Source organism: Rhamphochromis longiceps, linkage group LG20 (genome assembly GCF_057381845.1).
Source record: "Rhamphochromis longiceps isolate RC_006_pf linkage group LG20, R_longiceps_female_GT1.1, whole genome shotgun sequence".
In the NCBI taxonomy this organism is placed as follows: domain Eukaryota; kingdom Metazoa; phylum Chordata; class Actinopteri; order Cichliformes; family Cichlidae; genus Rhamphochromis; species Rhamphochromis longiceps.
The window spans coordinates 15,672,805-15,698,811 of NC_140576.1; the positions used below are offsets into that span (position 1 = coordinate 15,672,805).

A 26,007-nucleotide genomic window follows, 5' to 3' on the forward strand; every position below is an offset into this window, starting at 1 on the left:
TAGATATATATATAATAAAGGTTCTTATTACAACTACACGGCTCTGTTTGCTCCTTCCTCTGAGGATTTTATTCAAATTTAAAAAGCAAAATAACAAAATAATACTTAAGAGAAAAATGTGACAGCTGATTGCAACTTCATCCACATTCAATAACAGAAGACAATGGTTAATGGTTAAGGCCTGGACCATCTAACTACAGCTAGACCATCACATGGTAAATAAAGGGAAAACATTATAATTTAAAATGATTTAAAATATATAACTTACATTGTTTTTATAATTGAAATCACACATTTTAACATATACATGTGATCTTATTTGCAGCAATAAATGCAAATATATTGTGCTCGAATTTGAATCAGAAATAAAACATGACATCAGACAACCTTTATTTATGTCAATATGATAGCAACGATTGCAAACACTGACAAAACAGGAACATTTGGAGACAAAAATGCACATTCACTTCTGGAGTGACTTTATTTTTTGTTGCGTTTTGACGTGTAACTGTATCTGAAGGAAGTGGCAGACGGAGAAGATGGCGGACTTCTTTCTTTTTGACTTTGAGTGGTGAGTTATTGACATGTGTTGTAGATCTGGATCTGTTTGTTGATGTCATGGAGGATGCTTTTCATCTTGTCCTCCAAACCGTCTAGCTGACGAGCCTTCCCCTCCAGTTTCTTCTGGTTTTCCTCATAGTTTTTTTCCAACTCTGCAGAATCCAGACATTTCAGGAATGGTTACACAGCGAGACATTAGCTGATCGGGTCTTGGCTTTTAAACACACAAAATATCTAATCTGGAGTATCTGGAAAAATGTTCTCACTGTCAATTTTAGACTGTTTTTAAAACACTGTGAATTAACATTTGGAGTTCCTCAGGGACCAATTGTAGGACCCAAATGTTTTCAGTCATATACATGTTCTTCATTTAGTATTCACATGATAAGGAATGACAGCCAAAGCTAAATATCTATTCTGTTGCCACGAAACCTACTGATGCTCTTAGATGTATTTTAGATTTGTATTTTAATGCTTTGCAACCAAAAAGGCCACAACTCAAGTATTTTACATAGATTTTTAAGCTGAAAGAAAGAGAAATGTTATGAATGAATGTGTCAATCATAAAGGGAATGTTATGATCGACACAGAATTTAGCCTGGAAGGAACAGTGTGACATTTAAAATGTTAATTTTATAAAAATTAATCACACCATATTTAATTTAATTAATAACAATTTTGATTTATTTTTTTTTTGCTTCAATGGATGTTCTAAATTCAGTTAATAATTGTGGAGCAAAAGTTGTCAGCTTAATATACTGAAGTTCTCTGCTGATGTGATCTGAGTATGTGAGTATGTTGAGCAGGTATGTTAGTCTTTGAAAAGTCATGTTTATATCAAACATAGTGTATATATTTACACAAGTACTAATGTCTTCTGTTTGGTAAGGTTTATTTGCCTTTTGTCCACATTATTCTTTTCATAACTGATCATTTTGTTGTATTAATGTCGTTTAAAGACTTGTATTCTTAGAGTGTTGTCAGTCACCACACATTTTAAAAATGTACACATGTTGCCTACAAGTCAAGATTGACATAATTTAGACAAAATTTGATAAATGTATTGCATCAACTGTTTCTTTGCAACTATCTGCTTTTGTCCTCCAGACACTCACAGACATTAATAAGTACCTGCAAGCCTCTGTAGCTTTTTCTGGGCATCTTTCAGAAGTTCCTTGGCTTCATCTCTGAGTCTCTCTGCCCTTTTCTTGGCATCCTGCACAGCCTTGGCTTTAGTGTCAACCCGCTGCTGCACCTCATTGTATTTATCTGTCAACTGACCATCCAGAATCTGCGCAGAAAGACATCTTCTTTTATAACAGACATGTCTGGTTGTTATGAAGCACACACAAACACAAACACACACCTGCTTGGCTTCATTTGCCTTGTCCCGTGCCATGGTAGCTGTCTCTTCAGCTCGGGCAGCTGCCATGCTGTTGCTGGCACGTTTAGTCTTCAAGGCATTGATCTCACGTCTCAGTGTGTTGAGGCGGGCCACGGCATCATTAAGGTTCATCTCACCATCGGATGTTTCTGACTCAATCTGCGTAGAGTGGGTAAAAGAAGTAAAGTTCTTTCTGAATTGAAATTAACGTTATCTAACTGGGATAACTGTCATTATCCCTTATGTGCAAGTAATTTCTCTAAGCATGTTGATCAGCTTGCATATGTTTTGGTCCCTGAAATTTCACGAATAAAAAAAAAAGCCAAACAAAAAAACTCTTTTAATCTATGGTTATGTATTTTATAACCACTAGGGGGCAGCAGAAACATGCTATAAACAAAACACTGTGATATGTATATTTATCTTTTATAATTAGGGTCATTAAAATCTAGTTTAATTTTTTTATTTTGTTTTTGCCTGCTGAAAAAGGAAGCTGTCCAACAGACACAACTCTTAACTTCCTAAACTATATTTTTTTTATGTAAAATGCTTAAAGAAATAACCTGTTGTTCAGTTAAGCTCTACTGTGGCTCACAGCCACTGACCAGAGAGATTCTGCAACAACAAACAAAATAGCAGAAATATGACCTTTACGGAAGAAAACCTTTTAAACTTTTCTTTGGGACAAAGTCTGCAAAATTTTCAAACTTTCATTTTTGTTTTTATTTGGGCACTAAACATGAGGTTTTTGTGTTCTACTGACCACTAGAATGAAATTGCTTTAAGATAACTGTACATATAAGTGCACAAAGGCATTTGAAGTTTTCATCATCACCATATTTGTGCTTTGAAATGTGACTAGTGAGGAGCAGAAATGACTGTGAAACCAAGGCCACGGCTCTGCTCTTACATTAGAGACTTGTCACACAGTGGGCTCATCCCAAAGCGACGCTGTTTTATCATCTTTTTTGTCAGTAATGTTGAGCATCATTAATCAAATTAACATCATGTTGGATTCAGTAAGAATAACATTTAGCAAATGAGACCAGTATACCAGCGTGTGCATTATATCCATACAGATTATGTATGCAGCTAGCTAAAGAAGCTTGCTAATTAGCTGATAATTTAGCACTCAACCCCTTTCATCCATATACAGCAATTTTGGGCTCTAAAAAACTAACATGATGTTGGTCAAAATACTAACACTGAAACTTTAAAACTAGGAATCCAAAACCAATGAGTGATGTCACAGCGACTACATCCATCTTTTGTATACAGGCAATGCCCACAATATACATAAGTGTTATGAATTTTTGCTAACCTCTGTCAGCCGTTTTTTAGTCTCCCCGATGTCAGCTCTGGCTTTTGTTATGGCTTTCTCTGCTGAAGTCTGGGCATTCTTAGCATCCACCAAGGCCTGTTCCACTGTCTCTGCTGTCGTCTTCACCCCCTCAGCATGATGCCTTCACAACAATGAAGCGTTAATGACTGCAAGTAGCACAAATAACTCTATACCGATACATTATAATACAGTTTTAAATCTAACTACCTCGCCCTTTTGGCATCCAGCAGCAGTTGTTCGGCCTTGCGGACATCATCCTGCGTCTGCTGCAGGATGGCATCCACATTTGAAAGGCTGTGGACCCGCTCCTTGATTTCATCAGCGAGATGCTTGATTTGAATGGGTGAAGCTGGAATGGAGAGCTCCAACACACGGTTTGCCACTGCCTCAATACTATCTGGGTCTGCGCCTTCCTCTGAGAGAGATATATCAGGATTATTAGGAGGCTAGATTATCAGGTAACATCAATATTCAACAAGGTTTCAGTGATAAATAAATAAATCTTTTGAAGATTACGTGTGAGAAAGTCCCTGATCTGTTTGATGAGGTCTCTCAGGTCATTATTGGAACGCTCCACTTTGTTCTTGGTAGTGGCGGCTTTATCCAGAGCTGCCTTGGCTTTACCCTTAGCCTCCTCTGCCTGTGTTTTAGCCTCTGCCACCTGGATAAAGACACAAATGTTTATATCTTTGATAGGGAGATTTACAACTGCACTTATTACTGTGGGTGCAATCAAAATGTTTGGTTACTAGAGTAACCTCAATTCTCTGAAAATCAAGCGAAGTGTCTCACTATAGAAATCACCTTCTGCAAGCTCCTCACACTTCTGTCTGTTTCTCAACCTACTGAGCAAACTGGTCAGACACAGAACTGACCCAAGCTCTTAATGTTAATATTTGGGATAGGGATGCAAGCCTTGTGGCAGAGAAGGATGGTTAAAAATTCCTCCACATTGATGTGTCAGAGTGATAAAGTCATTCAACTACAAATAAAGCTTATACTTCCAGATACTGCTAGAAGTAATTCGTTTTTTGCAGGAATCCAGAGTCCTGTGAAAACCCGTTTCTCTCTCTCTCTCTCTCTCTCTCTCACACACACACACACACACACACACACACACACACACACACACCCATCTCATCTATAGATCTGCATATACTCTCATACCTTAGTAAAGAGTCCCTCCACTTCCTTCATAGCTTTGTTCAGCTCCCTCTCTGCATGTCTGGCTTTCTCCAGGGAACCGTCAGCTACTGCCACAGCACCGTTACAGTTCAGGCCTCCACAATGACGCTTCCCCTCATCATCACGGCAACCGGCACCCCCACAGGGGCTTTCTGCACAGGGGGCATCACCTGGGGCACCACAAACCTGTTGGTATGAATGCAAATGTAATTTCACTGGTATGGATATTGCAAGTATTTGTGCAGGACTCAAGTACTCCTCTAATCCACAGTGGATAGAGCCTATGTCACCTACAAAATAAATATGAGTAAATATGAAACTATATGAGTGCAGACAGCTAAACAAGAACAATAAAGAATAAAACAAACCTTCTCGTTGAGCTTCTTCATGTCCAAGCCCTGTGTTTTGGTGTTGAGCTCTCCCAGAGCACGCTTGTTTGCAGCATTTTTACGGTTGAAGTCGTCTTTCTTTGCAGCAATGAGGCGTTCAGTGCGGCGGCGTGTGTCTGCAGACTGGCTGACTGTACTGGGTTTGGTGGTGGTTGATTCATTAGCCCGCCTCTCTGCATCGCGAGACCTGTTGTAGGAGCTAAGGATGCTGTCATACGCCCCTTTAAGAAACATATTAGATGAGATGCTGATGTTATTTCTGATTGGAGTGAAAAATGGGAGGTAGATGAATTATGCAAAAAATAATATTCTTAGATTTTATTAGACAGAAATTTAAATCAACACAGTTTTCTCACCTAAGAAGTTGGAGTTTTTAAGGATATCCAGCTGGTGGTGTAGCTGCTCTGAAGTGAGGTTAAGCTCTTTGGCCTCTCTTTCCAGAGCACTCAGCTCCTTGCTTGCCTCTGAGTTGCTGTCCTGCACGATGGTTAATTCTCCCTCAAGACTGTTTAAGGTGTCAGTGGTCTCACCAATCTGTGCTCTGGTGAGAAAGACAAACATCTGTAACATCTGTATCCACAGACAAATCTCAGTTTCTGAAAGTTGTTTTTTCTTCCCTGGTTTGCTGCATCAGTAAAAAAAAAAACAAAAAAACATCTTTACCCCTTCTGTAAATGATGAAGCCTTTGATACCTGACTAAAATCACTGTAGGATTTGTATATATAAAATATGTTTGGCTTGAAAATGTAATACATGTTGATAAGATTTCAAATCAAATCAAAAAAATGTCACGGTCCTGGGTCTTCAACTCTTACTCATTCCTTTGGATTTATGAAATGTTTACATTCAAGTTTTATATTAGTTAATGTTGAGTTTAGTATTCTCTAGCGCACCTGAGTTTGTTATTTCTAGTTCAAGGTTCTTGTTTTGTTACGTTAGTTCCCTTTCGTGTCCAGTCTGTTCCTAGTCTCATCTCTGTTTCTTGTCATCAGCGTCTCCTGTTGTAGTCTGTTTAGTCTCCATGCTTTGTTATCCTTTCTGTCTCCCTGCTCATGACCCCGTGTCTGTCTGCTTTCACTGTCTAATCAATCTAACACATCTGTAGTCCTGTCCCTGTATTTAGCCCTTCCTGTTCCCATAATCTTCTGTGTTTCATCGTTTTGTCTCCCCAGTCAGTCATATATCCATGTTTGTTTATCCCCAGTCCCTGTGTCACATTTTGCCAGCAATAAAGTTGTGATTTTGAGTTTAACATTCGTCTGCTGAGTCCTGAATTCTGGGTCCATTTCCAGCCAACCACATGCCTGCTTCACATGAGACAAACAAATGAGTAGGATGTATACTTCTCTCAATACACTTCAACTGATCAGGGCAAGTTCAACAGTGTATCTTATCATTATCTTTACTCACTTACTCTAACACTGGGGAACAGGATAAACAGTCAGATGAAGCTGGTTATTAATTTTGCTAAATTAATCCCATTTACCCCGGATGTTCACATAAAGGGTTGGTGTTGCCAGCATCTAACCAAGCGGTGTTTCGCAGCACATCCTTTCTTTCACAGAAAATGATCCCTGCCACGTACTCTGGAGACGTCAAATGGTGATTAAAAATCTATAAAGACCATAACTTACAAAAAAGCGCTGTTGTAAAAAGGGGAAGAGATGATCTTGAAATGGGAAACTGACTCTGGACCCAAATGGGAAAAAGTATAAGGAGGATTTAAACTTGTACGGTGTGCCTTAGACATTCTGCAGCACAGTTTAAAGGCGCACATCATCTTCATTGGTCTAAGGACAAGTTATCAAAAATTCATATAGAACTGGACCCTAAATATGACTGCAGAGGGGCCCCAGCCACACTAATGGACATGCTTTGGTTATCTCTATAGCAACATAGATTGTGTAATAAACTTTTTAGACTTGTTCTAAAATATACACCGTATCGCTGTTCAAGACGTCCCATGATTGCCATCTCTTCTCCTGAGTAAATATGTTAATGATGTTTGATTATGTTGTTTTGCTATTTGATCTGGCAAAAGATATGATAAAAAGTCCTTGATCAAAAGGTTTTTTTATTTCTACTGCTGGTCCTGCATTTGAGAGCAGATGTTCCTAATATGGTCATCTCAGGCACACAACTCTATTTTGTGAGAAGAGAGGCTCCGCCCACCACTTTGCCAAACCTTCTGTTTACAGGTTGCTACCAGTCAGAATAATAATAAGGTGAAAGGAGCCAGAAATATTTAACTCAGACACAGGGTGGACTAAGGCACTCTGGATTGTGTGTCATGCTAAGCTATGAAAGTCGAGTCAAAGAATAAAACTATGGAGCTGGAACTGAGCATGATAAGGAAAGAAGGGTTTATGCTGAAACTATTAGCTAAGTTAAGCAATAAAATAACTGCAGATGAATCTGCTTTACCTAAGATCTTCAATAAGCTCCATTAGGGTAGTGACAGCTGCAGCAGTGGCATTGCGTGCAGTGACAATGTCCTGAGCTTGTGCCAGCTTCTCCTCCAGGTCTTTAAAGGCTTTCTCATAAGGTCCAATAAGCCCAGTGGTCTGAATCTCATGGGCACGCTCTGCAAGAGCCTTTGTGCGCGCTCCCAAGTCCTGGTAATGACAAGAAAGAGAAACAAAAGATTGGGGTTGACACCTAATCAATCAATGATTCAAGGATTAGATCCATCCTCCCTGCATTAAAGCTGAACCTGCACAATGCGATCCCAGTCCCCAAAACACTGGTGACAGGGCTGGCAGTTGGGGAACTGGCCAGAAAAGCCTCTGGCACACTGGTCACAGCGGACACCTGACACTCCCTGCTGACAAACGCAGTGGCCTGTCACTCGGTTGCACTGAGAGGTCTCAATCCCACGCCAGTTACAGTCACATGCTATAGGGGAGAAAATGAGAGGATAGTTAGTAGAGAACAACCTCAGGTAGTCTAGCAGCACCATATTAGCTTCTGTGAGTCTTCACCTGATGCTGGCTGAACACGGCACAGGAGAAGCTCTTATTTTCTTTCTCTACTTTCTTTAAGACACAAGAAGCTTTCTCTTGGCAGCCCTTCCAAACAAGCCATACTTAATCAGTCTTTTTCCAGTTCTACTGTCATGAACTTTAACGTTTAAAACACAAAGTCAGACTTCTAGAGTCTAAGAAAAAGCTCTTAGGTTTTTTGTAGTCTGTCTGAGAATTGTACAGTCTGGCCTTGGGCTGAATTTGTTGGAATGTCCATGCTGGGAAGAATGATAGCTTTCTTCACTGTTTTCTACTTGTGAACAAGTTTCTCTCTGTAGGATGATGAACTTCAAATAGTTTGGAAATGGTGTTATAACCCTTCCCTGGTTGATGGGCATGAAAAAAATTACTTCTCACAGATTAGTGATGATGTCATTCCTCCTTGTGGTAGCACACAGCTGGATGCTGCCGACCACCAAACTCCCAAAACATACATAACTGATACATAAGAATCTTTCAGCTGAATTTGAATTCAGAGAAGGTGTACGTTATTTTATACATAACTGCATATTAGCTTAAAACAATGCAAATGTACTCGTGTACAATATTGCATATAGCCCCACAAAATTTCCACAATAACAAAGAGCTTACTGCCAAAATCCAACCACACACCAAAGACAAGCTTAGTCACAAATCTCTACTATCACATTTTCTTTATAATGTCAATGTTTGTAATATTACTTTATGGTACAAAATTGTTATAAAAAGTTCAAGATTGCTTTCTGTAGGCTACAAATCACACGGATGCAACTGAGTAACCCCTGTCAAGGGTACAGCAGTGCCTAGAGGATGCAACAATACTTAAGAGGGTCTCTAAATCATAACGTTTACATTCTCAGACAGTATTCTGTGCTTGGGTCCTGCTGCTATTTTCCAAGTGTGCATTTGGAAGCGCACAGAGGTCCCAAAACAAAAGCTAGTGTGCCAAATGAAAATAGTGCAGGTGGATAAATAGTCTCCTTTTGTTGAGACCTGACTGACTAACCTGAGTGACTGTTGTCCAGTTATGGAATACATTTATTTTGAAACTCATTGTAACTAACAGCACTGTGTGCATGTGTTTATCATTCTGTAAGAATACTTTCTTGAGTGCAAACAATCTCAAAGCATGAGCAGCAAGAGTTCATCTCTTTAAATCATTTGGTCTCTTTAACACTGTTTTCTCATGTTCTTGTGTCTCACACCTCTGCACTGTGTCCTGGGGTCTCCCCAGAAGTTCTCCTGACAGTCTGTGCATGCCTTCCCTCCAAAGCCATCACGGCACTGACACTGACCAGAGAACTGCACGACAAAAAGAAATATGTCACACAAGCTCTGTATAGTGAAAGCATTCCCACTAAAAAACACAAAGTATTCCCTACCTCATTACACGCAGAGGTAACAGAGTTGTTAGGATCACAGCTGCATGGTTCACAGCCCCTCCCACTGGCCAGGTTCCAGTGGTTGGGGGCGCAGTGGTCGCACGCCAGACCTACGACATTTTGCAGACACTGGCACTGGCCTGTGGCCCGCTGGCACACGCAGTCCTCGCGCTCAATACACTGGCTGCGTTCAGTACCCAGGAAGTTACATGTGCACTCTGAAGGGGAAAAAAAGGCTAATTAAGATTTCTTTCGATTTCTGAAGTATCGCTAACGTGCAACACAGAGCTTTTTCTTTTCACAGTGAAAGTGATTCTCACTCCTGCAGTTTCGTCGGGAAGCATCCCCGAAATAGCCGCTCTTGCAGATGCCACAGTTGGGACCTTCAGTGTTGTAAAGGCACTTGTTACACTCTCCGGTCTGACTGTCACAGGCGTTCACGTCTGACATGTCTATGTTGTTGTTACACTGGCACGGCTGGCAGCGCCCTCCTGGCTGAGAGGGGTTACCGTAATAACCCGGGGCACATTCCTCACATCGGGCACCTAGGTTGGGAAAAAGAAGAAGAAATTGTCATTATTTATGGCCAGAGCAGAGAGGAAGAAGATATGATGGCAAAAATAGTTTTACATTTTACATTTTGTGCCGTGATTTTAGGATGAATGATCCGAGAAGAAGCAGGAAAGTATGAAATTCCAGTGTTAGAATCAGTAGACAATCTTGGTTTAAACAGTTATACGGCCCCTCATCATGAACAGATTCTCAAGTCCTTTCTACTAAAAGAAACCTGTTAGTCTAACACTTGGCTCAACCCATTTTTTAAAGCAAGGAAATGATTACATAAATCCAATATTTTACTAAAGCAGTCTGTTATGTAGCAGTTCTGTTACTTGCCATCACTCAAAAGTGTTTTGTTAACCAGTTTCATTAGTGAAGCATCTTTGTCCCCACATTCTTCTCTAGGACATCACACTACACCTGTGATCACATACATAATGGCTTATAATATTTACGTTCAGTGATTTTAGCATCATGCCTTCATCTGCTATGGTTTTCTGTTCTGTTTCTGTGCCTCTGCTGTGTTCCTGGTCTCATGTCCCTAGTGAAGGTTTGTTCTGTATTCTTGTTTTCCTTGTGTGTCTGTCGTGTGTTGTATGCTTGTCTTGGTTCTCTGTCACTACGTCGTCCCTATATTCCATGTCTAGTTACTTTTGTCTCTGTGCTCCATGTTTCCTCTGTTCCCGAGTCTGTCATGTTTCCACGTCTCAGTGTCTAGTCCATGTCTTTATGAATGTCTCATTTGTCCCAGCTGGGTTCCCACCTGTTCCCCCATCCTCTCGTTGTCCTGCTTGTGTATTTAAGCCCTGTGTTCGTCTCTGTCCGTTAGTTTCCCAGTTTCTGTGTGTTTTGGTTTGAGTTCATATTTCGAGTTCCTTGCTTTCGGTTTTGTTTTTTATATTTGTGAAGAATTATTTCAAGCAACAAAGCTGTTGTTTTCAGTTAAATTCCCATCTTTGAGTCCTGCGTTTTGGTCCTCATCCTGAATGAAGAACCTCAAGCTGTTTGCAGGTAAACTAGGTCTGGGTCATCGATTTCTCTTCCAACACCACAAAGACCCAAAACATACATCACTCCTGGTGTAGACTTGTTGAAAACCACAACAACTGCAGGCTGTTCAGCAAGAAAGGATGCAAAATCCACTATTAACATCACGGGGTGCTGATAATTTTGGCCATGGTAGTTGTTTTCTTTCTTTTTTTTTATATAAGTTTGTCTGTGTGCAAACTAAGATAGCATAAGCATCTAAAATAAAACTAGGATATTTGGAAATTCCTTTCTCTGTTTTAACAGAACTTGGGGAAATAATGAAAAAATAAAATTTTGATAGGTGGCCTAATAATTCTGTCCTAATCTGTAATATACTGTATTATGTCATCAACTACTGCTACACACAGCTTTGACAGTGTCTTCATAGATTATTAGCTGTCCCTTAAAAGTTGGACATCAAAGCCGAAATACTCGGCATACCTGAGCCAAGCAGGAACTGGAGCACAGAAGAAACTTAGAGAAAGAAAGAATGAGAATGTGGGGAGAGGTAAAGTCAAGCTGCACTGGCAGCACAGACACTGAAGTACAGAGAGGATTAGACGACAGCAAAGTTGGATGGAAGACAAGAATTAAGGAGAGAGGAGGTCAAAGGGAAGAAAAAACAGTGTGGAGCAGAAAGTGGGAGCTGTGGATATACAGAAATAATCTGCATTTTTAGGGCCTGCAGTGCTCCATTATGCTTTATCTATGGAGTAAATAAAATACAAATAAATGTGTTTATCTTGATTGTATGGCCATATTGCCACAATTACTAACACTTCTCAACATCATTAATTCACAGAAACAGATGAAACCTGCTCAAAACACAAAACTGACCCAGACTCACGCCCACATTACGCTTCCTTTGCACTTTAAAAGGTTTATTTTTGTAAGAACTGCTCAAAAACACTGAATCTGGGTCAGGCCCTTGTATTAGGAGCATTTTTACAGATGTGGTTCAAATGCTATTTCTACACTTCTAATGCAGTTTAAACTTCTAATTTCAGGCGCACAAAAATCACAGACAGTCACAGAAAAGGATTTGGCATTCTTTGAGCCAGGTCTCACTCAGGAGTGCACTGTGGCACAGCACCACTGATGGGAGGGGTGCTGAAGCCATGCATGGGTAGGAATGGTGGAGCGGAAAGTGAGGGTTGGTGGGAAGGGAGCAGGGTCAACCATCATTACTCACGCTTAAAAATGTTCGCCCCGGAGCGTTTAACAATCCCTGTGCCAGTAATACAGGGGAGGGAGGAAACGATAAAGGTTACCATTCACCAGAAGCCGCTGTCAAAGAATCATCCTTACCTCGTTTCAGTTACAGCCTCTGCCCTGTCTTAACTTGTGTTATCACTGTAGCTTGTAGATTGTAAGCACTGTTTCAGATTAATATCAATCATTGAGGTTATTCAAATCACAGGATATGCTACAAAATCCAAATCAGCTACAAAAACAATGCTGATGAAGCACAAGTGACATAAAATACTAATATTTCATGGTTATCTTTAAGTGACACAACTTACAGCTGAATATACATCAGATAAGTAGTATCACAAAGTATTTATACTGTGTGCAACTAAAGCTAGCACACACACATCTGGTCTCACCAGTCAGTGTCACGTGCTGAGGATGAGGAACAAACAGAAGTTAAGGTACAGAGACAGTAGGAGAGTGCACTGACTCAGGTTTACCTGTGTATCCTTGGTTGCAGTTGCAGATGATTTGTCTGTGACGGCTGTCCTGATAACAAGACACGGCAAAGTGGCGTCCGCTGTTGGGACCATCTGGGCAGGGGCACGGACGACACTGACCGCCGGATGCTGTGCCCAAAATTGGATTGCCATAGTAACCATTGGCGCACCTACAGAAATGACAAGCTGGGTGACTCGGGTGAACAGGTGTGCTTCTGTTACAGCAGTGTATATTGAATTTAAATGTGGCTAAAGTTTCAAATAGTGAATATGTAGCACATGTACAATAACCTCTGTGAGCTAAAAGCTCCAAATGTTCTCTTTCTTTAGGGGTTTTTCTCTGCAATGCTGATTCTGTTAGCTTAGCACATATTTCCTGGTACAGTCATCACTGCTTGTGTTGATGAGGAGGTGTTGCTAAAATGCACTGCAAATGTAAACAGTCAGTTTTGAACTGACTGGGATGCCCGGCGAGTATTTGAATGCCAGCTACAATAAGGAGTGTTCAAAGTGGTGGGATACATCCTGGACAGGCTGTCAATCTGTCACATGGCGAACGCAGAGACACAGACATCCACCCTCGCATTTACAACTACAGCCAAGGTAAAATCACCAGTTAATCTAGTGTGCTTCCTTAACATGCGTGAGGAGACTAGAGTACCCACACAACACAAGTCCACAAGAAAGGTGGATTGAACCCAGGATTATTGATTGATTGATAATACTTTATTCATCCCGAGGGAAATTGGGTTAAGGCTGCCAGCCTTGCCAGCGCCATCTTACCCATCTGACCAATTGCGGTGAGGCACCGGTGCTAACCACTGTGAAACAACGCAGTTTTACTCAAAGCCACTGTTCGCAGTAATGCCTTACAAAGTACGTCATCAAAGTGCTTTTTTGCTCTGATGTGTGAACCGTTAGCTTTCTTTTGTGTCTGAAGCTGTTTGTAGTGTTTCCTTTCATATTCTCTGGCTTCTTGCGTGGCCAGATGCCACTTTACACAATTTCCCCTAGGGATCAATAAAGTATTCTGATTCAGATTCACACTTAAATTTAATCTGTATATCTTTGGATTATTCATTTAAGATGGAATCAAAGTAAAAGAAAATCAATATTTTGTAAACCTATCCCTAAACGTTTAAGGCATCATTGGTGACAACTCCAGCACTAGCGCAGAGTCATAACTCTAACCCTATATTTTGCAAACATTTTCTTTTTTTGTCTAAACTTTTGAATAAAATCATCGTTGATGATCTCATCCACAAGATTCCAAGCAAACTAGTACTGTATCATCACCTCTCACACTTGTCCCCTCCAGTATTATCTCTGCAGCTGATGCAGGCGCCGGTCCTCTGGTCGCACTGGTCTGCATGCCCGTTACACTGGCAGGGTCGGCAGCTCGGGAAGCCCCAGTAACCCGACTGGCATCTGTCACAGCGCTGACCGAATGCTCCCGGACGGCACTGACACTGACCGGTAAACTTGTCACAAAGTCGGGTCACTGAGCCGTCCAAACTGCAACCGCAGGCTTGACAGAGAACAGACAGAGATTACAAGAGGAAATTAAAAAGGATGAGAGGGTTTTAGAAGGACATGATGGGAAAAGAAGAGGAGGTGGGAGAAAGAGTTGAACGTAGAAATAAGAAAAAGAGGCTTTGGGCATAGCAAAGTTGCACTGACAGGCAGTAGAGGGCGCCAGATGCATTGTACACAACTCATTAAAAGAACTGTAAATGTACAAGTACACAATTCAAGCTCACTACTCAACACCTGTAATGTTGCTGGTGTGAGTTGACAACAGGTTCCACTAAAGAGTGCTTCAGTAGTTCTTGACTTGTATGACACTTTAGTTTGTAAAGAGTCAGGCTATCTCATAATACTTTGCTTTTCCATCCCTACTAATGTTTAACTTCTCATCGCCACTAATGTTTAAACTTACTGAGGAAATGTTTAAACATTAGCAGCTGGGAAAAAATATGGAATGGACCTGCAGGAAAAATGAGAAAGGCCTGAGCTGGATCTGCACTTCTCACCTGTGCAGCCTGAGGGCCCAAAGCCATACATTCCTGGAGCACACTGGTCACAACGTCGACCAATCACATTGGGTCTGCAGCGACACTGGCCTCCCCGGACATCACACAGAGAGCTGATGGACCCCTGAGGGTCACAATTACAAGCTGGAGGACAGAGAAGCCCCAGCATCAAACCACCGGATCCAAACATGTATTATAAACAACGATCACAATGAGAGAAAAAGAGCAAAGAAGTGGAGCTAAAGTCACCCGTCTGGAGCGCATCTCGAAAATGATAAGATAAATAATGAGTGATTTAAGGCGTTTCTGAGAGTTGCATTTAACTTTAAGGAGGACAATAATGGTGTCATAAACAGTGTTAATTTCACTGATGTTGTCTGAGATCATGCAGGCTCCAGGAATATAAACATATAATCATAAAGTCATACAAACAGATAAGCTTTATTTGTAACTCACGCAGAGCTCCATCATTTATGATAGCAGACATGCTGCTTATCAGCTTGGCACAGGTGTCACTCATCAGTGGGCGCGTCACACTCTTTGCCCCGTCGTGACAGTGATACCGCTCATAGGTCTGCCTCCTGATGTTGGAGGCTGGATCTCCTGCATTGAACATCTCCATGGCGGAGTGCCGTGGCATCAATGCGATCTGGAGAAGAAGGATTTGTTAAAAAGGCAAGAAAACACCTCTTATTTTAGACAGCTGAAATGCGTCTCACAGAGTCCACAAGAAGGACGGCGTTGGCTGCTCCATTGAGGATACTGTTGGCATCCTGATAGCGTCTGAAGTCCAAGCGGAGGGTGTAAGTCACGTCTCTCTCCAGACACAAAGGCTGAAGAGGCACCACAAACCTGAGGAGAACGCAGGCAGCGCACAGTTACCGTACACCAGTACTGACACGCATCTGTGTGCAAATGTGTGAGTCACAGACCTTGCTGCAGCAGGCAGAGAGACAATGAGCCTGTCATCGTCGGGGATGGTGTTTCCACAAGGGCTGCTGGTAGGAATCGGCCCTGGACGGATCACCGTTACCTGCACCTCCTCCCAGTCCTGGGGCATCTGCATAGAAACATTGTGCATGGTAAGCATGTATTTGCGGACTCCTTTCATTTTCTGATGACACATGACACATGACACGGTACACGAACAGTCACATATACCTGCGCCTCATAGCGGATGAGCAAATCATATTCCATGGAGTAGGGAATGTCGCCAATACGGAACTCCAGTGTTCCACCTTCAGGTACCCGGGAAAACCCAAGACCTGTCCACATAGCAGGTCGGCCAGGCTGATGCTCCCTGATGTCCACCACACAGCCCTGAGAACATAAACACGGACCACATGCTTGTAGAGATTTCTTCTCACTAAAGAGCCTGACTACCAATGTGTGACGGCCTCACTCACCCGTCCCATTGTGGCGCTCTCAGCCTCATAAAGAAGGTGATCCAGAGCCATAAAGAAATATCCAGACTCCACCTGTGTACACTGGCGCCCTGTTATGTGACTGCGGCAGCGGCACTGACCGCTCTCTATGGAGCAGCTATGAATAACACATACATCTTGTCAAATCACTGCCATAACATAACTGCACCCATACCAGAAGATCTGTGATGCACAGTAGTACTTTGCTATTGTTTGGGATGTGATGGGAAGGTTTAATTACTATTTATGATGCTATTCATTAACTTTGTCCTGATGAGTTGGATGAAAAGTTAAGAGATGACAAGATTTATTAAAAGTCATTATGCTGAAACTGCAGATGTGGTTACGCTTTGGCTAAGATGATTGTGTGTACCAAACATATCAAACAGAGCTGCAAAATAAGTATTCAGTGGCCCTAGTTCAGAAAATAAAGCACTACTGATTTTTCCTGTAGTTAAAGTTGACTCACAGAACTTCTAAGCTGGATCAGCATGGATCAGCTTGGATAAAAAGATTACATTTTTCCTTTTGCTTTTATCCCGCTGAGTACACCAGCTAGTATTTTGAGCAGACATCCATCTAACAATGGTTTTAAAAGGTCCTCTAAGCTGTAACAGACTCTGTTGACTCGACTCAGAGCTGCACTCACTGGTTGTCCAGTGCTCCTCCAATGTCACACTCGCAGTCTCTGCAGCCGTTCAGGTCATGGCTCAGTGCCCAGTGTTCTGGCTAGAAACACACGAGGACAGACAGAGGGCAGGTTGACTGATACAGACGAGCAGAGTAACCATGCAAAACACTACCACCATACACACTACTGTGTCCAGCTCTGTAGTCCAATAAAACAAGCTATGGGGCACCACTACTGCCCCGATGGTTTAACTTTACTTTGTCACACTGTCTTCTCGCTCAGAAAAAGCTAAATTGACAGTGTGCTACATGTTTTCGCAGTCAGCAGTTTCACTTTTTACTTTTATGTTTTGCCTGCTAAATGAATACTTTGTGGTTTCTCCATTAGAGTTACATAAAAAGTTGGTTATTGCTTATTGTGTGCTCTGGTTCCAGCCTCACATCCATCCCTCTGCGGTGACACAGAAGGATATGGATGAATGTGCATTCACCCTGATAATTTATAATATATAATAATATATAATTAAAGTTTCAAAGCAGTGACAGGGTGCTTAAAAATAGTTTTCCACTGAACATTAATGCTCCTAAAAGCAGGCTTGTAAAACAACAGGATCCACTTGTGGACCAGGTCCAGACCTGACCATTTAGGGCCTGCTGTAACCCACACCAACCGGACAAGCCACAAATCCCTGGGCTAAATTTAGACGCATGACCCAGGCAGGCGCACACATTCTTGCCTACACTATTCCTGGCTGAGTAGGGGGGTTTTGACAAGAGAACGAATTATAACAGGAAGCTGATCACCTTCTGGCCAGAGAGGGTGTGAGGAAATGTCAAACTTAATTTGATGCTGTTGTAATTAAACTGTATCAACTGTGATGTGAAATACAGCATGTAAAAAGGGGGAGGAGTGGTTTAAAAGAAAGAAGCAAACTAAGGAGGTCTGAGCTGTTGAGAGGGAACACACGGCTGTGAACGCTCTCAGCTGCCAAGTTACCTTTCAGGACCTTTGCTGCAGGTAATTCCCCTGTTCTCTGTCTCACCTCTAATGACTCTAACTATCAAATGAAGGCAAAATGGCAGCAAGATGTTACTATGTTACAACTATATCAAAGCATCGCTTACCACTTCACCACTCTGGCACATCAGCATGACATGACCTCATCCGGCAGGTTTATGCCCCATTTCGATGGTATAAATGATTTTTTGTTACATATATATATATATATTAAGTGCTTTGTTTTATTTTAAAAAATAAATTGTTTTTTAAAAATCGCTCTCTAGGAATATGAATCTGTACACCAACCAACTGTTGCTTGAACTTTAGTTTGTTTACACTTTTTAAACAGCTGGGTGTTCTTCAGATGTCTTCCAAACTTTTACTTCTGATCCAAAGTTAACCTAAATTGATTTATTTGGTTACCAGCTTGACCACTAGGACATTAAATCTGTAATCAATGGAAATTTGCTCAGTGGGTGAATATGAATTTCTGGCTATCACTTTTCAGCCAGATCTAGACATAAAGCCCAAGAATGACTGACCGGCTTTAGTCTGGAAAACACCTTTGTGGCGGGGCGTGGCCTGCGGTGTCGTGCAGGGAAGGCGGATCTTAAATATGGCACTGTGGTGGTTGTTGTTGGTGATGTGTGCGGCTGGTAGTAGGAGAGCTGCGACCGTGTGTTTAACAACAACTGTGAAATAAAGCATGCTGAAGAGCATTGACATGTCACCGGGTCTGCCGTGGTTAATCACAACCTTCTATGGGTTACTGCTGTTTGTGGGGAAAGAGACAAAGAGGGAGTACATAAAATGAAAAATGAAGACATTTAAGATAAGTCTAAAACATTAAGTGCGTTTGTGACATCGTACCAGACACTGGTCACAGCTGCGTCCAGTGACAAGACGCTTGCAGAAGCAGTCTCCGCTGACTGGGTCACACTGGGAGCTACCTGACACTGTTCCTCTGGGGTCACACTGACAAGCTGGATGTAGGTGGGGGCATAGGATGGAGATAGTAGTGAGTAGTAGACAGAGACTATTCAGAACTTGTGTGACTGCTAAGAGGGGATATACTCACGTTGGCAGCCATGAGGGTTGTCAGTGCTCAGACCAAAGAAGCCTGTCTTACAGCTGTCACAGCGCGGCCCCTCCACATTAGTCTTGCACCGGCACTGACCTGCCACCATGCCGAGAGACGGGTCCGTGTGGCTGTCGCACATCCCCCCATTCTGTGAACCGTCTGGGTCACAGTCACACGCTGCGGGAAAAACGTGCAGCATTAAATGATGAAAATCTACACTTAGTCTAGTTTGTGTGGTTTCTGCTGTGAATCCAGGGATTTTCATAAAATACTACATGGCCCAGTACAGGTCCATGCAGAGGTTTCTATAACACTGTAAATATATCCTCCAACAAGAAGCATCAGCTCTCACATTGACAGAATAATTACTAAACTATTTAACTTAATTTTAACTTCATCAAACTCGTCTTAACCAGAGGCGGAAACGTGAAGCCTGTAGTGCACATGCATTGATTATAGACTTTTAAAAGAACTTTTGTGTGGATAAATACAGCACTACACACAGAGCACTTTTAACCCCTCGAAACTGCAGCTGAAAGCTGATAGGCTGATCACAGTTATGGTATATCCATATCCAGGCTAGCCACTTGGCCCTGTTTCCATTGTTTGTGTTTAAATAACGCCACAGGTAAAGGTCCAGGCATGCTGCTATGTTAGCTTTATCCAAAAGCTACACAGAACCTTTCAGGCTTGTGTCCTTAGACCTGTTCCTGCCAACGAGGGAAGAGTCAATGTTATGCAAAGAATGCTTTTGTAAAAGAAAAAAACAACAACGAAGAACCATTTCTTCTTCTTCATGGTAAAATCAGCCTGTACCACAGTACCACTATGATCATGCTGGCTTTTGGAGGACTGCACACAAGTTTGTGCCTGAATTCCCACAATCTCTCTCCCCGCGTAGCCAAAGAGCTGTGCAAGCAGGCGGTAAATCCTGCACAACACAGCAAATGTGAATATTTCAAAGAAGCATTCCTTTTTTTATCAGACTCACGTATGCAAACTCTTGGGTCTCTTATATCCTTGACAGGGTCTTTGTAGTAGAAAGGTTTGCATATCTCACAGTGGTGTCCCATGGTGTTGTGCTGACAGTCATCACACACTCCTCCGCTGACATTTCCCGTAGCCAAATACACCGCCATGTCAAAGTGACAGGCTGTCGAGTGGCTGTTACAGTTACACTCTGAAGAAAAAACAGGTTTATTTCATGTTAATGAGTCCTTCCTTATACATTATTAGTCCTTTACTTTTATTCCTTCTTTTTAAACTTTTATTGAGGTGTGTGAGCTATTTCACTTTCTATTCTCATAAACCTACAACAGTTACAATGTTAAACATAACCAGCTCATTCATCCGTACTCACTCTTGCAGGCATTGGTGTTGCGTCCTTCAGCTGGCCTCCAGGGGTGGTCGTTGTAAAAGTCGTCGCACTGCTCACAGTTCAAACCCTTAGTGTTATGGTTACAGACACACCTGCCATGAACCTTAGCATGAGATAAGAAGTAAGGGAATGGGGGCTTAAAGAAGAACACTGAAATGATGAGAAAAATCAGGCTGTAATGTGCTAATTAAAGGCACTGCTCTGTATTCTGTACCGTAGTCTGTGCACACAGTCAAGCACGCTTACACCCTTTGCCATGGTACTGGGTTGAATGTTTCACCATTAGACCTTTACCAAGCAAATGTTTAATGGCACGTTTGGCAACTGGAATGGGAGTTGAGTAAGACCTAGTCATGTTTCATTTTTCCTACTTTAACTGGCCAAATAAATGCATCCCTTAACTTTGTGGGATATAAGCATTCATTTTATATTTATGTAGCTGTTTAATAAAATCTCTTTCTGGGCATATATTCATGATCGTCTCTACATAATAACAACTTTATCAATTAATTTATCTAATATGCTAATACTGTGAGTACTACAAAGTAGTAGTTGTGGGCATTGTCACTGGCTTCGAGACTGCAGGCAAATAATATATATAGCTTATATTCTATTCAGTTGGATTCAATATTATTTATATAAGATAAGATAAGATAACCCTTTATTAGTCCCACACGTGGGAAATTTGTTGGGTCACAGCAGAAAGTGGACAGTTACAGTAGCAAAACTAAAAATGTAGAGCCTAATCACAACTACAGTCAACTCAAGGCACTTTATATGTAAGTTAAAGACCCGACAATAATCAATCAGATGAACCACGATGAGCAAACACTCATCGGGGGTGACAGTGGGAAGGAAAAACTCCCTGTTAAGAGGAAGAAACCTCCGATGTTACCCAACCAAAGTACAAATACATATATTTTTTGCTTAGTTAAAAAACATGTGAGATTCTGTTTGTATTGGATTTTTCTGACGTCACTGTTCTTTCTTGAAAACTTCATCACTCACCATTCCTTCTACATCATCCTCGATGCCATCAATGGGGGCACACTCTGAGGCATGGCCATAACAAAAGCAGTTTCCACGAACGACAAGCTCGTATATTGCATAGTAGTATTTCTCTTTGATTTCATCTCTGGGGTCCAGCAGGTTGTCCCCCAGAGTGTGAAGCTTGGTGAAATTCACTCTCAAGTTGGTGATCTTTAGCTGGTCTGATGGAAAGAAGACACAGATAGAATAAGCAGAAGAGGAACAGGGTGCAGATATTTTAAGCTTACTAATAATTTAATTCAGTTAAATTCAACTTTATCACAAGCACCTCAAGGCACTTTGTACTGAAAGGTATAGCCCCGACAATAGAAAAAAATATATACCAATCAGACGATCCCCTATCAGTGAACACTGGTGACAGTGGGAAGAAAAAAACTAGATGACAGCTAAACTCTTTTAGTTAATGTATGACATTAGTGGGGTAGCGAAAGTAATTTAAAAAAAGGGGTTTATAAAAGATGTCCATCCCCATTAAACACAACTGTCCAAAGGATCACTGCTGCAGCATGAGGACGTCAGCCAGTGGAGCATAACAGAGCTGAATGTGAGGCAAAGCATTACGCACTAACTGAAGTTAATGATTTGGGATGGAGGAAGGATCAGTTAGCCATCATAGTTCTGAGGTACCTCGACGTTACATTTGTTGCTGCCGCCAGTCCAAACACCTTATATGTACTTCCTTACACTACGGTAAAAATATTTCAGTCATATATGAATTTATTTTTGGCAATATTTTTTTAGCGTCTTAGTTCAAACACCTTTGAGAACTACACCTGTTTGACTTGTTTAATTGTCTGCTATAAAGAGTAGAAACTACAGGTGCTGCTAACTGAATATATCAAGCACAACTTCAGCTTTAAACTGACACCACGTCCAAAAATGACAGACAGTAATGGAATGTGGCGTTGAGAGAGTCCTTCCCTCATCCTGTACCTTAATCTTCTGAAACTATTTGGCACGAGCTAGGGAAGGAAGCTCACTGCTTTCCAGAGGGATTTGTCTGTCTTTTCAGCCTGTCGACATGCTGGAACATTCTCTGTGGTTATAGTCCAGCTGTTTACCAATAGCAGTCGCCGCACAAACTAATGTTTATGTAGCATAGTGCATGTTAGAACACAGGACCTTTCCCTTCACTGCGACAAAGCAGAAACCACCCGGGCAAAAAAACCAATCAAGAATAATATAAAGTTCCTAAATATCACAGACCTATAAATCACTGCAGTAATGCTAAAGACATTTTTGCAGAACGTCAGTACTGCATGAACGCTATGGCAAGTACCCGAAAACCAAGTAAAATTAAGGATTTTGTGTTCTCAACTGAGCTTCCTGTATAATATTCCAGTGAGTGTGTACTGAGTGTGGTCGAAGGATTTAGGTCACAAAAGGTGAATATTAAGTGAGTAATATTATTATTGTAAATGTCCATCAGTAACGTGCCCTGCTGGGTTCTTCCTCAAGAGACAAAGATACAATTAAACAGCAACCGAAGAAGAACTAATAATGGATATAACTGGATATAATCAATTGTCTTGCAAGCAGCAGACATTAAATATAAACAGTTCAGCTGTGAGGCAGTTAGAGTACTACATGTGGACCAGCTCCACTAATATATTTAACAACTGAGCCGGACAGCCTCTGCTGATGCACTGGAAATCATGCTAGGGTTTCTGGGAAAAGCTCTCATGTCCTGCCAGTCTAAATATGAGGGTTAGGACGGGGAGGCTGCGTGGGAGAGAAACAGCTGCTTTTCACATCTCACCATGTCTTCCACACAGCAGGGCCATGTTTCACACCCCAGAGAGACGTGTCACAGCTGAATAACAAGAGCTAATTGTGTCTGCTGGAGTTTGATTTATGATGATAAATGTGAGTATGACTAGAAGGGGAAAAGGGCAGGGGGTTTGGTTTGATTTTTTTTACACATTTGTCGTGGGTGTCTTCTAGTAATATTTCATTTACATGATCATGTACTTCATTATAAGACTGTAACAGAAGCTTGTTTTTACAGAAGCAACTGCTCATCAAGAACTCTTAGGGCAATAATTACTGAGCTGGGCAAATTAAGATATTCACCAATGTTTTTGAAGGGTGGCCTACCAACAATGTACCAACTTCTGAATATGGATACAGCTATGTCGTTTCGGTAATGACCTACTCAATCTACCAAAAGCAGCACAAAATAGCAGATGTGATGAGGGTGGGTGTAATCTAGGACACTGGTGTGGTTTGCTACTTTTTATCTGAAAAACAATACAGAGTAAGAGTAGCTTTACACACGTTTATCCCTGCAACAATGTCAATTTGATTAAACTTTATTTCTATAGGACCAAATCACAAAAACAGTCGCCTCAAAGTGCTTTATATTGTAAGGTAAAGTCCCTACAATAATACCTAAGCACTTACAGCTTGCTCATAAGAGGTGACAGCGGGAAAGAAAAACTCCCCTTTAACAGGAAGAAACCTCCAGTGGATCCAGTCACCAGGGCAGAGGCTATTCTAGTCTGGGGTGATTGGAGGAGGAAACCACATGGCCATTCAGACTAGAGAAGGAGCAGAAGGGGAATGGACATGTTCTGACAAACTTTAAGACAGTGAGGGAAAAGGTTTGAAGGTTTCTTTGGTTGAAACACAAGACTGGTTGAGAGACTGGCTGCTATTTCACCAAATCAGACATCCATGTGTAACATCTGACCTGAACACACAAAGATAACACAGAGCATTGCTTCCTGTCAGACCTTGATCCTGTTGTTAATGAAGTTACTGCAAAGGAAAGTCCACAGCAAACTGTGGACGACCTCTCTGTTCTGAGATGTGCTAACTGTCCGAGATCTCTTAAAAATACATATAAATTACATAAAACAAATTACATAAAAACAAGTTCACAGGCACTTTTCCATTGCTAATTTTAGCTAGCTACTTTCAACTGCTCCCTTGTCACAAGGGGTAGCTCTGCATGCCTTTCCTGACATAACCGCATAAAAGGTTTTGGAGTTGAACAACAACCTTTCACTTGTTAGACGAACATGTAAATGATGCCTGATATGTTTTAATATTAAACCCCAAAAAAGAAAGATTCAGCCAATATAGACCAGGTGTTTTATCTGTTTAACATTTTTGATGACTGCTGCATGCTGCAGGCTGTTGTGTGGGACCTACTCTGTATAGTCGGGCTATATGGATCCTGAATCTTGATGGCTGGATCCAACACTCTGTAGATGACCTAAGCCGGGAAATAAATATTATGCACATGCGTTACATATGTGTATTATGCCACATCATGTTATATGCATGTATGACAAAATTAACAAATAGAAAATGTTAGTTGTCCTTTTTTAGGACAGTAGGTGCTACTTGAAAGCTCAGAATCTGTTAAAAGAAGTGTTGTTATTTTGGAGACCAAACTGACAAAGGACTTGCTACTTAATTTCCAGCCTTCAAAGGATTAGCAGAACAAAATATAGATACTCTTGATATTGCTCTGTCAAAAAGGAAAAAACTGAAACAAACAAAACAGCCTACCTCCTTTTTAAAGTTTAATAATTACCCCAGAAAAGAACCACACTGACAGATTTTGAGCCAGGCTGTTTCCCCCTGGTTACAGTCCAAGACAAGGTAAGAGAGTGAGAGCAAAACGGCACGAAGACTCTCAGCGAGAAAGTAAATTTCTACACCTAAAGCTACTTTGAGCTGCTCCCTTATTCGCAAGGGCTCAGCAAAGCAGCATTTAATTTGTACACCAAATGCCCTGCATGTTGCAAACCTTAAAAAAGATTTGTGTTTCCTTCCAGGATTAAACTGGGAATTTTTCACTTGCTAGGAAATTTTATAAACTGATAAACTACCAGGCTGTAAGTGTGTCCTACGTGTGGACTACAAAAAGCACCTAAATGACAAAGATTTAAACAATGCTTTAAGATCAAGGTCATTTTCACATTTGTCTCAAATTGGATTAGTGCGTCAAAACAGTCGCTCACCTCTCCCTCTGTCGATGGCTCAATATCAGAGTAGCGTGACTCACATATGATGTCATTTATGTTACGCAGAGGACCCTGTGAGACTCCAGGAAAGACAGCGGCACAGTCATGGGCAAAGTAGCGGTAGATCTGCCAGGTACGACCAAAATCTGCTGAACGCTCAATCAGCATGGCTGCTGGCCGGAAAGTCTGTAAAAGAACAACGCCTTTTTGTTTCATATATGATTTTGACTGCATGTGAAAATATGAAGGTCAAAATAATGATCTGTGATATTTTTCTAACCTTGAACGTCATAATCAAGTGAGTAAAATGAAACTCTGCTTCCAGATCCAGCTGGATAAAGACATCCGACTTTCCTGTGGGAACAAAGACAAGGAATAGCAGAGATGTTAATAAGGCTCACTCATTCTGTATCTGCTAATGTCCGTCAGTTGGTTTGCATGAAGAATTTATAAACTGCTTACATTCAAATGATCATTTCCCACAGATGGATGTCACAGAATAAAGGTTAATGGCATTATGTGAAGTGGTAATCACACACTTGGCTGGTGGAATGGATCCTTGACAGGAAAAACATTCACTGTTGGCAGGAGAAATGCGGAGTGCCTGCCGGAAATGCCCACATACTTCCTGAGCTGTAGAGCTCTCTCTCTGAAGGGCCACTCTACTTTCACTCTTGTTCTCCTTGTTTTGTGTTAATTCTGCAGTAACAAAGCCAAAAGGATCTTTCCATAGTACTAATAAAATATTTTGGGCACTAGACTCTACCCGTGTTGCTGTATCATCTGCGTGTAGATGCTGCTGTGTGGCAGTGGAAGTGGCAGAGTAAGAACATCCAGAGTTTCAGTGAAAGTGTTCTGAAACTCATGCACCTTCTTCCATGATGCTCTCTGCACAGCTCATTTTTGTAAG

The 26,007-nt window shown here is 41.4% G+C and overlaps 1 protein-coding gene across 1 annotated transcript in view; it reads right to left on the reverse strand.

The window, feature by feature from the left end:
• Positions 1-129: 129 nt before the first annotated feature.
• lamb2 (laminin, beta 2 (laminin S)) overlaps positions 130-26,007 on the reverse strand; it is a 43,574-nt gene continuing 17,696 nt past the window's right edge. Inside the window, exons 5-35 of the mRNA XM_085393626.1 lie at positions 25,378-25,451; positions 25,095-25,283; positions 24,277-24,340; positions 21,079-21,281; positions 20,053-20,173; positions 19,684-19,872; positions 18,690-18,869; positions 18,482-18,594; positions 16,631-16,710; positions 15,964-16,099; positions 15,719-15,877; positions 15,490-15,617; positions 15,277-15,409; positions 15,014-15,206; positions 14,558-14,701; positions 13,821-14,052; positions 12,525-12,694; positions 9,567-9,791; positions 9,247-9,464; positions 9,070-9,166; positions 7,576-7,757; positions 7,287-7,477; positions 5,218-5,402; positions 4,841-5,082; positions 4,455-4,658; positions 3,804-3,948; positions 3,495-3,702; positions 3,267-3,408; positions 1,928-2,104; positions 1,693-1,852; positions 130-713 (exon numbers count right to left, since the gene is read on the reverse strand). Of these exons, the coding sequence (XP_085249752.1) occupies positions 577-713; positions 1,693-1,852; positions 1,928-2,104; positions 3,267-3,408; positions 3,495-3,702; positions 3,804-3,948; positions 4,455-4,658; positions 4,841-5,082; positions 5,218-5,402; positions 7,287-7,477; positions 7,576-7,757; positions 9,070-9,166; positions 9,247-9,464; positions 9,567-9,791; positions 12,525-12,694; positions 13,821-14,052; positions 14,558-14,701; positions 15,014-15,206; positions 15,277-15,409; positions 15,490-15,617; positions 15,719-15,877; positions 15,964-16,099; positions 16,631-16,710; positions 18,482-18,594; positions 18,690-18,869; positions 19,684-19,872; positions 20,053-20,173; positions 21,079-21,281; positions 24,277-24,340; positions 25,095-25,283; positions 25,378-25,451 (5,021 nt within the window). The 3' untranslated portion in view covers positions 130-576. The remainder of the gene's footprint in view (positions 714-1,692; positions 1,853-1,927; positions 2,105-3,266; positions 3,409-3,494; positions 3,703-3,803; positions 3,949-4,454; positions 4,659-4,840; positions 5,083-5,217; positions 5,403-7,286; positions 7,478-7,575; positions 7,758-9,069; positions 9,167-9,246; positions 9,465-9,566; positions 9,792-12,524; positions 12,695-13,820; positions 14,053-14,557; positions 14,702-15,013; positions 15,207-15,276; positions 15,410-15,489; positions 15,618-15,718; positions 15,878-15,963; positions 16,100-16,630; positions 16,711-18,481; positions 18,595-18,689; positions 18,870-19,683; positions 19,873-20,052; positions 20,174-21,078; positions 21,282-24,276; positions 24,341-25,094; positions 25,284-25,377; positions 25,452-26,007) is intronic.